Raw genomic sequence first — 15,257 nt, forward strand, 5'->3', positions numbered from 1 at the left:
TGAAACTACTGCTGAATGCCATCTATATCCCATAGATGTCTGCTGGACAAGGAAATTGTCAGGATTACTAGTTGATCCAGCTGGCAGGACCTTATCACACCTAGGACTAAAGTTAACGTCTTACCGGGCCTTAGAATGACTTAATGTACTAGAGAATAGTCAAAATACTTGCCGAGGTCAGAGACATAGAATGAGACACAACGATGAGGGAAAGCCAAAAGTCAAGGATACCAGAATACAGGGAAGTCAAAACGAAGCCAAAGTCAATAACCAGAAATAAATGCTCAGGAACACACTCTCGGTCAACCACTAAGGGAAACCACGACGGGGCAATGAGGGAAGGCAAGAAAGGAGTTTAAATAAGTCTTCTTTAATCTGATTGGCTGTACCAGGCCTATGACCCCAGAACGTGCTTGCGCGTCCTTTGTGTGATGTCACACGCATGTTGAGTACATACATACACACACACACACACACAGACTGCTGAGTCCACACACACAGACTGCTGAGTCCAAACACACACACAGACTACTGAGTACATACATACATACATACACACACACACACACACACAGACTGCTGAGTCCATACACACAGACTGCTGAGTCCATACACACACACAGACTGCTGAGTCCATACACACACACACACAGACTGCTGAGTCCATACACACACACACAGACTGCTGAGTCAGCACACACACAGACTGCTGAGTCCATACACACACACAGACTGCTGAGTCCATACACACACACAGACTACTGAGTACATACATACACACACACACACAGCTGAGTCCACACACACAGACTGCTGAGTCCATACACACAGACTGCTGAGTCCATACACACACACACACAGACTGCTGAGTCCATACACACACACAGACTGCTGAGTCAGTACACACACAGACTGCTGAGTCCATACACACACACAGAGACTGCTGAGTCCATACACACACACAGAGAGTTCAAACACACATACACACACACAGACTTCTGAGTCCATACACACATACAGACTGCTGAGTCCATACACACATGCACACACACAGACTGCTGAGTCCATACACAGACACAGACACACACACAGACTGCTGAGTCCATTCACACACAGACACACAGACAGACTGCTGAGTCCATACACACACAGACACACAGACTGCTCAGACAATACACAGACACACACAGACTGCTGAGTCCATACACACACACACAGACTGCTGAGTCCATACACACACAGACACACAGACACACTGCTGAGTCCATACACACACACACAGACTGCTGAGTCCATACACACACAGACACACTGCTGAGTCCATACACACACACACACACAGACTGCTGAGTCCATACACAGACACACACACAGACAGCTGAGTCCACACACAGACTGCTGAGTCCAAACACACACACAGACTGCTGTGTCCATACACACACACACATAGAGACTGCTGAGTCCACACACAGAGACTGCTGAGTCCATACACACACAGACACACAGAAAAACTGCTGAGTCCATACACACACAGACACACACACGAACAGACACACACACATAGACTGACTGCTGAGTTCATACACACACACAGACTGCTGAGTCCATACACACACACAGACTGCTGAGTCCATACACACACACACACATAGACAGACTGCTGAGTCCATACACACACAGACACAAAGACAGACTGCTGAGTCCATATACACACACACACACACACACACAGAGACAGACTGCTGGGTCCATACACAGACACACAGACAGACTGCTGAGTCCATACACACACACACACACAGACTGCTGAGTCCATACACACACACACATAGAGACTGCTGAGTCCATACACACACACACAGACTGCTGAGTCCATACACACACAGACACACACATGCTACCTCACTAGCAGACAGACATACACAGACACACACACACACACCTGAGGATATCAAGCCTACCTGTTGCTGGGGGTCAGGCAGCCATCTCCCATCCTTTCGGGAGGGGTGGGGCTTATGTGCGGGAGGGGCTTAATTTGGGGGGGGGGCCTGTGCCGGGGGAAGCTGGTGAAAACACCCAGCACCTTCCAGCTCCTCTCTCCTGCATTCCATTGGGCTGGAACACTGTTACAGCCCGAGGGAATATAATGTAAGTAAGCCCATGGCCAGCAAGTTGCTAGCATTTGGGGGGGGCCAAGGGAGGGGCACAGCATGATGTGGGGGGGCACAGCATGGCCCCCTCTGCCCCCCCCCCCCCAGCGACGCCACTGTTAATCTCATAAGAGCAGATATTAGGCTATTAGTGTAGGACCTGCCAAAGATGGGGTACATTGATATTGTGGCAGGCTTATGCAATGTATGATCATATAATGTAACTAAACCCCCATTATTTTTGCCTAGATTAGGTGTTTAAAAAAAAAAAACAAATACAATCTTTCAACATTGAAGTTGGTGTTTAGTGGATAGGTGGGTGTGCTGGATCTTGTGTAATATATTTATATATATATATATATATATACCGTATATACTCGAGTATAAGCCGAGTTTTTCAGCCCATTTTTTGGGCTGAAAAACCCCAACTCGGCTTATACTCGAGTCAGAGTCTGTATTATGGCAATTTGCATTGCCATAATACAGACTGGGGGGAGAGGGGGGCTGGCAGAGCTGTACTTACCTTTCCTGCAGCTCCTGTCAGCTCTCTCCTCCTCCGCGCCATCCGTTCAGCACCTCGGTCAGCTCCCAGTGTAAGTCTCGCGAGATTTACACTGTGAGCTGACAGAAGAGCAGAACGGACGGCGCAGAGGAGGAGAGAGCTGACAGGAGCTGCAGGAAAGGTAAGTACAGCTCTGCCAGCCCCCCTCTCCCCCCCACTGAACTGCCACTGGACCACCAGGGAAGGAGAGCCCCCCTCCCTGCCATATATCAAGCAGGGAGGGGGGACGAAAAAAAATAAATATAAATAAAATAAGAAATAAAATAATAAAAAAAAAATTAATAATAAAAAAAAAGGGGTATAAGGACCACTATGGGGGGGGGGGCGGGTATAAGGACCACTATGGGAGGGAGGGGGTGGGTTAAGGACCACTATGGGAGGGAGGGGGGTATAAGGACCGCTATGGGAGGGAGGGGGGGTATAAGGACCGCTATGGGAGGGAGGGGGGGTTTAAGGACCACTATGGGAGGGGGGGGGTAAGGACCACTATGGGAGGGAGGGGGGGGATAAGGACCACTATGGGAGGGAGGGGGGGGATAAGGACCACTATGGGAGGGAGGGGGGTATAAGGACCACTATGGGAGGGAGGGGGGGATAAGGACCACTATGGGAGGGAGGGGGGGATAAGGACCACTATTGGAGGGAGGGGGGTATAAGGACCACTATGGGAGGGAGGGGGGTATAAGGACCACTATGGGAGGGGGTGGGATAAGGACCACTATGGGAGGGAGGGGGGGTATAAGGACCATTATGGGAGGGAGGGGGGGGGGTATATGGACCACTATGGGAGGGATGGGGGGGGATAAGGAACACTATGGGAGGGAGAAGGGGGATAAGGACCACTATGAGAGGGAGGGGGTGGGATAAGGACCACTATGGGAGGGGAGGGGGAAGTAAGGACCACTAGGGGAGGGGAGGGTAAGGACCACTAGGGGAGGGGTGAGTCAGGACCACTGGGGGGGGGGAGTGAAGGAACACGGGGGTGGGGAGGTAAGGACCACTGAGGGAGGAGGAGGGGAAGTCAGGACATATGGGGGGGGGGGGGGGTGGGCGGCAAAAAATGTTTTGCCTACGGCGGCAAATATCCTTGCACCGGCCCTGCACACACTGCATTCACACACTGCATTCATGCACACACACACTGCATTCATGCACACACACACTGCATTCATGCACACACACACTGCACTCATACACACACACACTGCACTCATACACACACGCTGCACTCATACACACACACATACGCACACACTGCATTCATTATACACACACTGTAAATAAATATTCAATTAATATATTTTTTTTAGGATCTAATTTTATTTAGAAATTTACCAGTAGCTGCTGCATTTCCCACCCTAGTCTTATACTCGAGTCAATAAGTTTTCCCAGTTTTTTGGGATAAAATTAGGGGCCTCGGCTTATATTCGGGTCGGCTTATACTCGAGTATATACGGTATATATATATATATATATATATATATATATATATATATATATATATATATATATATATCCAAATAAATGTAAGGGAGCACTCTGGGTCTTCAATGTAGTGGGGAAAAAAGTATTTATTGTATTTCAAGAATACATCAACTGTGTAAAAAGAAAATCGACGTTTCGACCCTCCTGGGGTCTTTATCAGTGCTCCCTTACATTTATTTGGATATATTTAATGCGGGATTGTACCTAGGCATTTATATAATTATTGGTGCAAAGGGAGGAGTGCCAAGCAATTCTATTTACATATATATATATCTTCAGCTTTACTTTTCTCACAACTTAAATCTGTTCTCTTTGTATATTTGTGTTTATGTATCCTTTGTAGGGTCTGACAAACTGAACTGAAATTCAGTGTATTATTAAAACATGATAATTACCATCTTTGGTTTCATCATCTGCTTCGTACGTATCGGTGCAAACTCGAGTCTCGTCATTTGTGTCCTCTCCCTCTTCTTCATATTCCATGTCTTTCTTGGTGTCATCTGCCTCTTTTTCAGCATCATACGGAGAGGATGTTCTTGGACTTCTCTGTTCCATTTTTTCATCATCTACATGACTTTTTTGTTCGCTAACATCATCCTCCACCGCTGAATCATCTTTCCTTTCATCTTTCTCATCTTCACTGTCAGACATTTCTTCTGTTGTTTTCTTCGGCGGGGGCAATGGTTTTTTATCAAGACCCATTGCAATGATACATCTGAAATGTAATACATTCTAACATGACCATCGTAAAATAATGAGGAAGCAAAATAAAATTACAAAATAAAAATATCTATCGATCTATCTGTCTATCTATCTATGAAATACCCAATAAGAAACAAGTACACCTTGTTTTATTTTCTCTAAAAGATGTTGCAATATGTCAAACAAGAACAAAACATATTTTATTGCTAAATATATGTATAGTCTACTCTTCCCTCTCTTGCTTCATTTGAAAATTCAGAAAATAAAATTGTATTTGAATATTTTTCTAAAAGATTTAATCCTCTCTCCTCTGTTTAATAAATTAATTTCCATTATATTATATAGGTAGATGCGGCTGAATTAGTGTTGATAAAAATGTGGTTCTGAAGCTGTATACAAGTCTGCATTTAATTTACCTGTAACATGGAGAAGCTCCTTCGATGTCAGTGAATCCAAAATGTCCATTCCTGCCCCCTAGTCTCGCCCCCTTGCGGTGTTTGTATTCACAACAAGAACTTAATCGATCTACCTGCATGCCATTGATAAAAAATGTGAGGCTGAAAGGGAACCCTCTGTGCCGCCGTGATATTAAACTGAAGGACTCTGTAAGAATAAGAAGAAAAATCAAAAAAATAACAGATGTTTACAAAAAGATTTATTAAGATTAATTATGGATCACTTGAGAATTTTCCAAAATCTGATCTCAAGATACTAGGAGAATATATGCAGCCTTCAAATTACTTGATGGCAATATGAATAAAGCTACTATCATCTGCAGACTTCAATGATATCTAGTTGGGTCAGGTGTGCTCTTTGTCCGTGAGCCGAGAGAAAAAGCAAAACTCTTTGTTAAACTAACTGTCCACAATGAAAACATGACCTTTCACCATGATAATCTGACCTTGCAGTGTAGGAATGTGATCATACACTATGACCATACAACTTGACTCTATAAAGGTGCCTTGCACCATGATCACATGACCTTGCACCATGATCACATGACATGATACGTGTTTAACATGCTAAGTCTATTTTTGTGTTCCTATTACCAAAACACACACACTCAGTTATTTTAAATAAATCCAAAATGTAGATTTCACTAATGTAAGCATTCAACGGGGTCTACAAGACTTAATAACAGAGAAAAAGACAGTCTTTCCAGTTTCTCCCAGGCTACAAGAACGGGGCTGATGATCGGCAACCATCTTGGTGCTTCCACAATCACATGGCCCTCAACCATTTTGAGATAACACAGCAGTTATTGTGAAACCCTTTGAATTGTGCAAACTAATTCAGTCAAAATCTCAAACCACAACACTTGCACTAACTGAAATTATATGTACAATGCACCTTGACCACATGACCTTGCACCTTATGAAAGTGACCATGCACCAGGGGAACCTAATTTTCACCAAGGCCTTACACTGAGAAATGTTACTTATTTTCATTTTATTTATGTTGTCTAGTGAAAATCTGACTATGCACTCTATGCACTGGACTGACCATTCCTCTCCATGGACTGACCATCCAGAGTGCACTCTTTATACTGGACTGACCATCCATCTCCTACCATCCAGAGAGCACTCTATGTGCACTCTATGCACTGGACTGACCGTTCATCCACTATCTCCAATTTTAGGAGTGAAAACCAGTAACGGTGCTTGGCAGACCTCACATAAGAAGCAAACCATTCAAATTACATATTTCACACATTTCATTATCTTTAAGTCTAATTTTTTTTCCCCAGCTACATACACACTAGATTTTTGAACAATGGAAACATTAGTATCCGTCAAAACACTTAATAAAAAATAATTTATCATCTTCCTGTCCGCCCGCACCTCCCACGTCTCACCCTTCTGTCAGTCCCTACATTGGCTTCCTGTAAGATATAGTGCTCAATTTAAAATTCTGGTTCTTGCTTTCAAATCTGTACATAATGCTGCCCCCACCTATCTATCCTCCCTAATACATAAGTATGTATGTCCCGTCTAGGCCCTTACGCTCTGCTGGAGACTTATGTCTATCTTCTGTCAATACTCCCACTTCTGATGCTCGCCTTCAAGACTTCTTGAGGGCTGCACTGTTCCTGTGGAACTCACTTCCCTCCTCCGTTAGATGCTCACCCAGTCTCCACTCAAAAAATCATTAAAAACCCACTTCTTCATAAAAGCGTATCAATTAAACTGTTAATAGCTCCCGACTGATTCCTCTTCTGCAACTGTCATTATTTTAATACTATCCTTACCTTTTGTGTCACTTTACCCCACTCCTTCTAGCATGTAAGCTCATTGAGCAGGGCCCTCAACCCCTCTGTTCCTGTGTGTCCAACTTGTATGGTTACAACTACATGTTTGTTCGTCCAGCCACTGCAAAGCGCTGCAGGATTTATTGGCGCTATATAAATAAAACCATAATAATAATAATAATAATAATAATTTATCATTTCAGGATGGCGTTTTACTTTTGTGTAAATCTGTATGAAATTGTATTTTATTATGATTCCCACATATTTCTGAATTGGGTGTGTTTTTTATTTTTGTTTGTTTGTTTTAATATTGGAGTTGGAGCTTATTGGTTTAGTGTTTTGTTCTGTCCTATAGATCTATGCTTTTTTCCTCCTTTCATGAATGTGTTTTTTCTCTCCTAGTAATCTGCACTAGACATTCGGACATTCAGATGCCTACAAATGTTCGAAGTACCGAAGTTCGGTAGTTTGGATGTGCCAAACTGAACCGAATTGCCAAAGTTACGAATTGCCGAAGCTCCGAAGTGCTTCAGATTTCTGAAAAGTGACAAAACAAGAAAGAGGGAGGGAAAATTACGTGAATGATGACAGGAATCTTGGCCAACAAGCTAATTCCTGGGAGCCTTATAGATGTGTAAGTGATTGTGGTGGCAGTCCAGGCACTGGGAGGCAGGAGCCCTATAGATGTGTAAGTGGTTGTGGTGGCAGTCCTGGCACTGGGAGGCGGGAGTCCTATAGATGTGTAAGTGGTTGTGATGGAAGTCCGGGCACTGGGAAGTGGGAGCCCTACAGATGTGTAAGTGGTTGTGGTGGAAGTCCTGGCACTGGGAGGCGGGAGTCCTATAGATGTGTAAGTGGTTGTGGGGGAAGTCCTGGCACTGGGAGGTGAGAGCCCTATAGATGTGTAAGTGGGTGTGGTGGCAGTCCTGGCACTGGGAGGCGGGAGTCCTATAGATTGTAAGTGGTTGTGGTGGAAGTCCTGGCACTGGGAGGTGGGAGCCCTATAGATGTGTAAGTGGTTGTGGTGGCAATCCTGGCACTGGGATGCAGGAGTCCTATAGATGTGTAACTTGTTGTGGTGGCGGTCTGGGCACTGGGAGGTGGGAGCCCTACACTGAGATCAGTCTTATTTATTAAGATGAGAATTGATGAGAACTCAAACTGAATTCAAAGTGTATATCATATGTAAGGCCAATGTAGTTGAACTACAAAAAAATATCCAAATCAGCTATGCTTCTAGTTTGGCTACTTTGGCATTACATTTTAAATTCTCTTTGATTTTCCCACATTTTAAAGTATAAATAATAGCTGTCAATCTTATAACTTATCGCACTCTTTCATATTTAGAAGAGCTCAAAAGTAATTTTTTTTCAAATAAATTTAAGACAAATATCCATATGGCATTAGAAATATATTTTGTTGTGTTTTTTACAAAAAATATTGATATTTAACTCTTCATAACTCACCATTGACAAAACTCACCTCCTTCAAGAAGTCTTCCTTTAAAAACACAAAGATTTTCACCTCCGCAGTGTTGCTGGAAAATTTTAACTTCGTCTCGGTAGTCGTCATCCTCAAAAGATAGATGGACATTTTTTCCAAGGTAAATCATTGTTATTTTTACATTACTGTGTAAAGATGGTTTTGGAAACTTTTTAGGATCCTGAAAAAAAAAACATAAAAAAAACTCTTAAAGATTTTAACAAATCAATGTCACAAAATTCTTAAATGTGAAATGTCACAAAACTGTCAGATTTAAAACTGGGATTTTATGCCCCAAAGAAGAAAATTATAAAATCCTAAAAAGGTAATAATAGACATATAGATTATAGTCTAAAAGTTTCACTTAAGTAAGAATTCCAAGGGAATTCAACGTGAATTTCACATTTAAAAAAGCCAGAAATGCCGTACTGAAAACATAGCTGTATTAAAGATTTTTTCTAGCTGGGATATTTCGACCTTCAATTTTAAATTCACTTTGTTTTCACATTCAATTAAATACCTCTGTGAGTTCTTAAATGAAGAATTAAAGTAAAACATACAGGGCTATTCCAGGAAGTGGAAATGGTCAGGAATTCAAATAAAATTCAAAGTAAAGTCAAAAATAACCAAACTGTAAAAATATTCGTCAGCCATACCTCCAGTCAGCTATTTTGGCCTTAAATTTTAAATTCACTTTGAATTTACTCTGACTTCCCATTTTAGTGAATAACTACTCTGCTAATCTTTCTTTTTAAGTCGCTGTTCATTTTTAGATGAATCATTTTCAAAGAAATATGAGGGTTTCTTACTGCAGCAATAGAGATCTGAGAATCAGAATAGGGGAAGATGTTGAATTTGCAAGGGAGGCTCGGTCTAACGACATTGTTTCACTTTTTGGTTGACATTGTTTCCCATTAAATTAAAAAAAAGAACAGCAAAAAACACCACTATGTAGTAGACATACCCCAATGAAAACATGCATTCATGTATTTATGCATGTTGGCATTGGGAGTATAGCTTTGAAAAATCTTGCAAAAGCTGTAGATCTTCTGCCCTTTTCCCCCAGTCTGTGCCTGGGAAGCAGGCTTATCTTGAGGCAGGTGCACGGCAAAAAGAGGCAAGAAATTCAAAAAGGGAGGTTAAGAGAAACAGGGCAACATTTTGCCACACATTCACAATAGCCTCCCAATGCTCCAGAGATCATCAGGTCTGGAGATTTCAGCCAAAGTGAAGAGCATGCTCGTAGGACTTCAAAATAAACAAGATAATGTAAATTTTTATAGCTGTCCCATTACCAAAGCTTTTCTTAATATGTCAGGGTAGTTGGACCGAAACATTGATTGTATGCAAATGCATGTCTGCTTAAAATAAATCCACTCTTTTGTTTATTTTGAAGCCCTATGAGCAATCCTTCATGTTAGAATGATAGATTTCAGTTTTAATTTTAAGTTATACTTTCTGCCTCTATATCTGCACATTATGCTGGCGTGACGCATTATTTGGCTGGTATAGATTTTTTTTTTCCATGGATGCTTTCCGTTCCCAGTCCAACCTTACAAGGAAGTGATGTTCAGAGAGGGGAGCTGAGTAGGTTGCAGGATCCAGGGGTAGACCCATGGGCAGAGGAGGACACAGTAGCCAGGGACCCCCAAGTACAATGAGTTCTGTGGATGTGCACAGATGCCCACGCTCACAGGCTCAGTATGACTTGGGGGAGGCAGTGATAGACGCACTCAATGGGGTTAATGCAAGAGAAAGAGAACGATACTGACTGTGTGATTGACAGCCAGGGTATATTTCTTAATTGACTGTGTCAAATTCTCGTGGAAAGTACAATTAAGATGAGAGACTCCTTAAACATAAATGGCTAGATTTGTTAAAGTTTTTCCCTAATACATTAACCTTAAAATCACTATCAACCAATATTTATAAGTTTGGTTGTTTATTGTTTAATGTAGTGCCAGTATTATCATCAATGTGCAATATAACATGGTTTAAAAATAAATGGATGTTTAATAGACATTCTATACAGTTTACTATAACATACACATATATATATGCACATGCACATGTACAAAGGGATAGAGGGATCTGTTCTTATGAGCTTACAATCTAGTAGGAGCCGAGTATTAAAGACTGAATGTAAAGTGGAGCCACTCTAGTCAGCGATCCCCAAATGACAAGTTTTCAGTAAATGTTTTTCTTAATATTTACTTGCATATCCGAATATCAGACTACCAGCTGTGACTGCAAGTCCCATTAACCTTTGAGAGACACTTTCCTAGTTTGTATTTTCATGTGGTTGTGGATAACAGTCAAGCATGGTAACATCAGGGATCATTTATTTACTGTTGCATAATAAAAAACATTTTTTTGTTTTTGTTTCAGGAATGAAATATAATTAATCAGGAACGTGTTTAATTATCTTATTTCTCCACAAGAAGAAATAAAAAAGGAATATGCTTTTTTTTATCCAAACACTAATATAGTTTTAACAAACAAAATGTAACTAAATCTCACTGTATAATTGGTTAGAGTGAATTTTGAAATGTATTTCTAAAATGTTTGATTTTTTTTATTGGCCCTGTATTTAACAGATCATACAGAGGGTGGAAAAGTCTTGTTAATGAATACTGAAAGATCTTTACAATTTTATACCTTTGAGGATACTTCATGTTCATTAGGGGCCGTGGTTGGACGGAAGCGTCTTCCCCGTGATGAATAACTTGCCCCATGTTTGGGACGTTTTTGTGGGGGAGGTGGAGCCGGCATTACAAAGTTATTGATTATGGGAAGTCGATAAGGAGATATTTCCCCTGGGTGATCCATTGTATTTATTAGTTTCCATATATCTCTGTCCACCTGAAATAAAAGAAGTAAGAAACTAGAATATATTCTCTCTGCTTTCAGTCATGCATTATCATAGACTGGAAGGCACATGGATACCAGCAGAGATACATAAAGCAGAATTATAGCAAATGTTGCAGTACAATGCAAAACATTTTTATTTTTTTTTTATTATTTTTTTTGGTTGTGCAGAGAAATACAATCAAACATGTAACGCCACATAAGTGGTATTAAGTGCGTAAAAGAGCATATAAAGAAAGAGTTGCATGGCATTCCAATACACTGCAGATTTTTGAATTATATAAACGAACAAGGTTATGCAGGTCTAAGTCAGTTTAGAGTATGAGGTTATCGGGATAAATAGACATGTTGGGATATTTCAACAGTATGGTTATCAGGCTAATTCTATACAAGTTTAAACAAGCTGAGATTATCCACCATTATCAAGCAGGCGGAGCTTCATGCATTAACAGTATTATGCTAGCTGCAAGTAAGACAGGAAGTATGGTACAGCTAGGGGTCAGATATCATAAGACCAGGCTAAGGAGTGGGCATCATTCACTAAAATGTAAATAAAAGTAAAAACTATAACTCTTATCTGGTGTTGAGCAATCACACTTCGCTAAAAATTCTGGCAAGTAGTTATCGTCCAAATTTTAGCCAATGCCACAGACACATTTCACAACATAGCAGTTGTTGCTATCACCGTCAGTTATAGGCCGGGAGAGCGATCGCCTATCCCTTCCGTGTAGGACCTCAGGAGCTCAGGCCGCAATACAATTCCTGATCTTAGGTTGTGAACTGAGGCTTCAAACTTGCCCTCTTATACTCCCTCATACACTGGAACAGGTGAGTATTTGTTTTAGTATACTTTGAGGTGAGAGCTTTCGCAGAAAATCACGATTTTCAGTCAAAACGTGTGGAGCTCACATAAAGCACGTCTCTTCACCAAGATGGCTCTCCCCCGCCCCCACAATGCAGAACATGCTTAAAGGGACATTTCAGGCAATATAATCATTTCATCTCATTAAATTGCTTATAGTGCCTGGACTCCAGTGGTAGAACTAATGTAGAAAGGATTCTGGTGAAAAAAACATGTTTCGGATCAAAAGGTAAATTCGAAATTGCCATGATGCTTTGCCAGCTGTGGATTTGCTATGTCCCATCTTTGAAGGGTTACCTTTGTGAGCAGTGCCTGTGTGTAAATATATAGGTGCTTTTCCATGGAGTATGTGCGTTTGAATGTTTGTGTATTTGCTGATGTTTGCATGCATGTATTTGTGTGTAGTATTGGCGTTTGAATACAACGGTATGTTTGTAGGTAGTGTTCATGTTTGAATGCAGGGGTGGGGTGAGGTGGGTTGGGTTTGTGTGTAGTGATTTGCTGTTTGAATGCAGGGGTGTATTTGTGTGTAGTGTTGGTGTGTAAAGGCAATGTTGTGTTTGTGTGTAGTATTGGCATTTGAATGCAGTGCTGTGCTTGTGTGCATTGTTGATGTGTGAATGCAATGGTGTGTTTGTTGGAGTTTGCATCCAGGATCATATTTACATACAGACATACATTGTTACACACATATAGAAAGACAAACAGTCGTACACATGCATAGATCCTCACACACACACAGATCCTAAACCACTGACACAAGCTCAGATTCTCACTCTGACACACATGCATGGATCTACATACTGACACACTAGCACAGATCCACACACTGACACAGATGCACACACTGACACACACATGCACAAATCCAGAACACACAGATTGACACACATACATAGATCCAAACACTGACACACATTCACCCACTCTCCAAGTCTAGCTCTTCCTAATGTGGTGCACACTTGTGTCCCCAGGCCCTGTGTGAGTCTGGCTACAATATTTCACGGCAGGACTACCATCAGTGCTGGTGCAGTCAGGCCTGCCCCATGGTAACTACGACTGTACCTAGAGTCCGCAGGCCCCCTGACCCACTGAGATCTTGTTGCAGTTGCACTGGTTGCACTGTAAACAGTTCTGTGCCTGCCTGGCTCTGTCAAACCATTTTTGAGCAGTTTAGCACTAAATGATGGTCCGTGGCCACACACAGCCCATCCCTCACTGGAGGTATGGCTAAGGCACAGAGTACACAGCTCCTTCTAGGCATACAAATTCATACCAGCAATGGGCGTAGTGATAGGCTGAAAGTTGTCAGCTAACATTCTCATCCAATCACAGCCATTTATTACTGCTAAAGATGTCGTTTAAAAATAATTAGGCACCAATGTGCCCTAGGGTAAAATTTCCATGTGTTAATTGTGTGCTACTATTGATTCATTGTACTATTTTCAATTGTGCTTTATATTATATTTGTTTGTTTATAAGATGGAAAGTTGTTTTATGAAATATTTGATTTATCTGACCCCTTTGGAGAAGTGCTGCTCTGTGTCATCAGAGGACTGTTTGTGTCGTGATCCAGATGATGTCTTTGGGACATTTCCGTAGGAAGAGTATCCCTGCAGTGGCCGAAGTCGATAGGGACGCTGCATGCCACCAGGAGCTGTGTTCGGTCTGGGAGAAGATGCCTTCAAAATAAAAAATGAAAAAAAATTACATGAGCTATTTTTCTTATTTCTAAATGCAAATTGAAAATATCCTAACAAGTGTTTTCAGTATATTTTGTGTTAAATAGGGCGACCCTGTGTGTAATAATATACAAGAGAGGTAGCAATAAATATATGCTTTACAGAATGGATTTATGGACTTTGGCACCAGGAAAAGTGACACCAAAACAAAACTTTGATCATTTTCTTTCTCTATGCACTTGTCATGCAAAAATGACTTTTCGGCTCGGTGGAAAAATTCAATTTAATTACACAATTTAACCACTGACACTATAAGCTGGTCTAGTTGATGGTACTGATTTAATAACCTGGTCGAGTTTCCGAAATGTTAGGATGTCTAAAGATTTAGCCCATATCCAGGATACTCTTCATGCATATGGTCATATCTTGGTACAGACAAATGTTAGAGGACAGTTCTCAACACAGCATCATTTGCTGTCTTTTTTTTCAATCAGACCTCTATGTATTGACGTTTTAAACTTCACCTCTATGTTTACAGCATTTTTTACATGTGAATGTTAGCTTCTAGATACTTCTGTTTAGATTACAATTGAGACATGTATCAGTTTACCAATCAAGAATTCTGTATGGATTTACTGTAGCTGGTAATATGGCTACTTACGCCGTATAAGCCATTAGCTACATAAAATACTATAATAAAAGAGGTTTAGTTAGGAAATAAGGAGAAGTCCATTTCTGTTTTATCCACTAGATGGCAATAGATGAATGTAAAATTCCAAGCTAGGTTCCAGGACTTGAAAAGATGCAATGTAATGCAGCTTACAATGATAATGAGATTCTAGATCTAGACTGAAATTTTGGAAATTTAAACTGAGTAGGTTTTCTGCTGTCATGAGTAGAGGAAGTATGAAGATCTAGCAATATATGGACTAAATCTATTCATTTTGATTTAAGGATCGATCCTTTGTTGGAGATCAATCCAATTTGCAAATGGTATCGGATCCCTTTTATATGGTGCAAGTGAGCTAAAACATGTTTGAAACATATGCTGGGACTGACCGAAATTACAAGCTGATCGAGCATCGTGATTGGTTCAGTGGTTTAGGATTGGTTACATTCTAAATGGAATCCCTTTACAAGAAACGTATCTATGTACTGGATTGCTCACTACAATAAAATAATTATTATTCTTTGGCTAAAATATGTAAATAAACCC

The 15,257-nt window shown here is 41.0% G+C and overlaps 1 protein-coding gene across 3 annotated transcripts in view; it reads right to left on the reverse strand.

Moving 5' to 3' along the window:
* The window catches only part of ERICH3 (glutamate rich 3), a 94,086-nt gene that overhangs the window by 34,338 nt on the left and 44,491 nt on the right, over positions 1-15,257 (reverse strand). For all 3 annotated transcript variants that reach the window (XM_063427929.1, XM_063427927.1, XM_063427928.1), the window contains exons 6-10: positions 13,880-14,041; positions 11,288-11,491; positions 8,630-8,810; positions 5,316-5,502; positions 4,593-4,912 (exon numbers count right to left, since the gene is read on the reverse strand). In XM_063427929.1, coding sequence (XP_063283999.1) covers positions 4,593-4,912; positions 5,316-5,502; positions 8,630-8,810; positions 11,288-11,491; positions 13,880-14,041 — 1,054 coding nt within the window. The remainder of the gene's footprint in view (positions 1-4,592; positions 4,913-5,315; positions 5,503-8,629; positions 8,811-11,287; positions 11,492-13,879; positions 14,042-15,257) is intronic.

Source organism: Pelobates fuscus, chromosome 7, assembly GCF_036172605.1.
Source record: "Pelobates fuscus isolate aPelFus1 chromosome 7, aPelFus1.pri, whole genome shotgun sequence".
In the NCBI taxonomy this organism is placed as follows: Eukaryota; Metazoa; Chordata; class Amphibia; order Anura; family Pelobatidae; genus Pelobates; species Pelobates fuscus.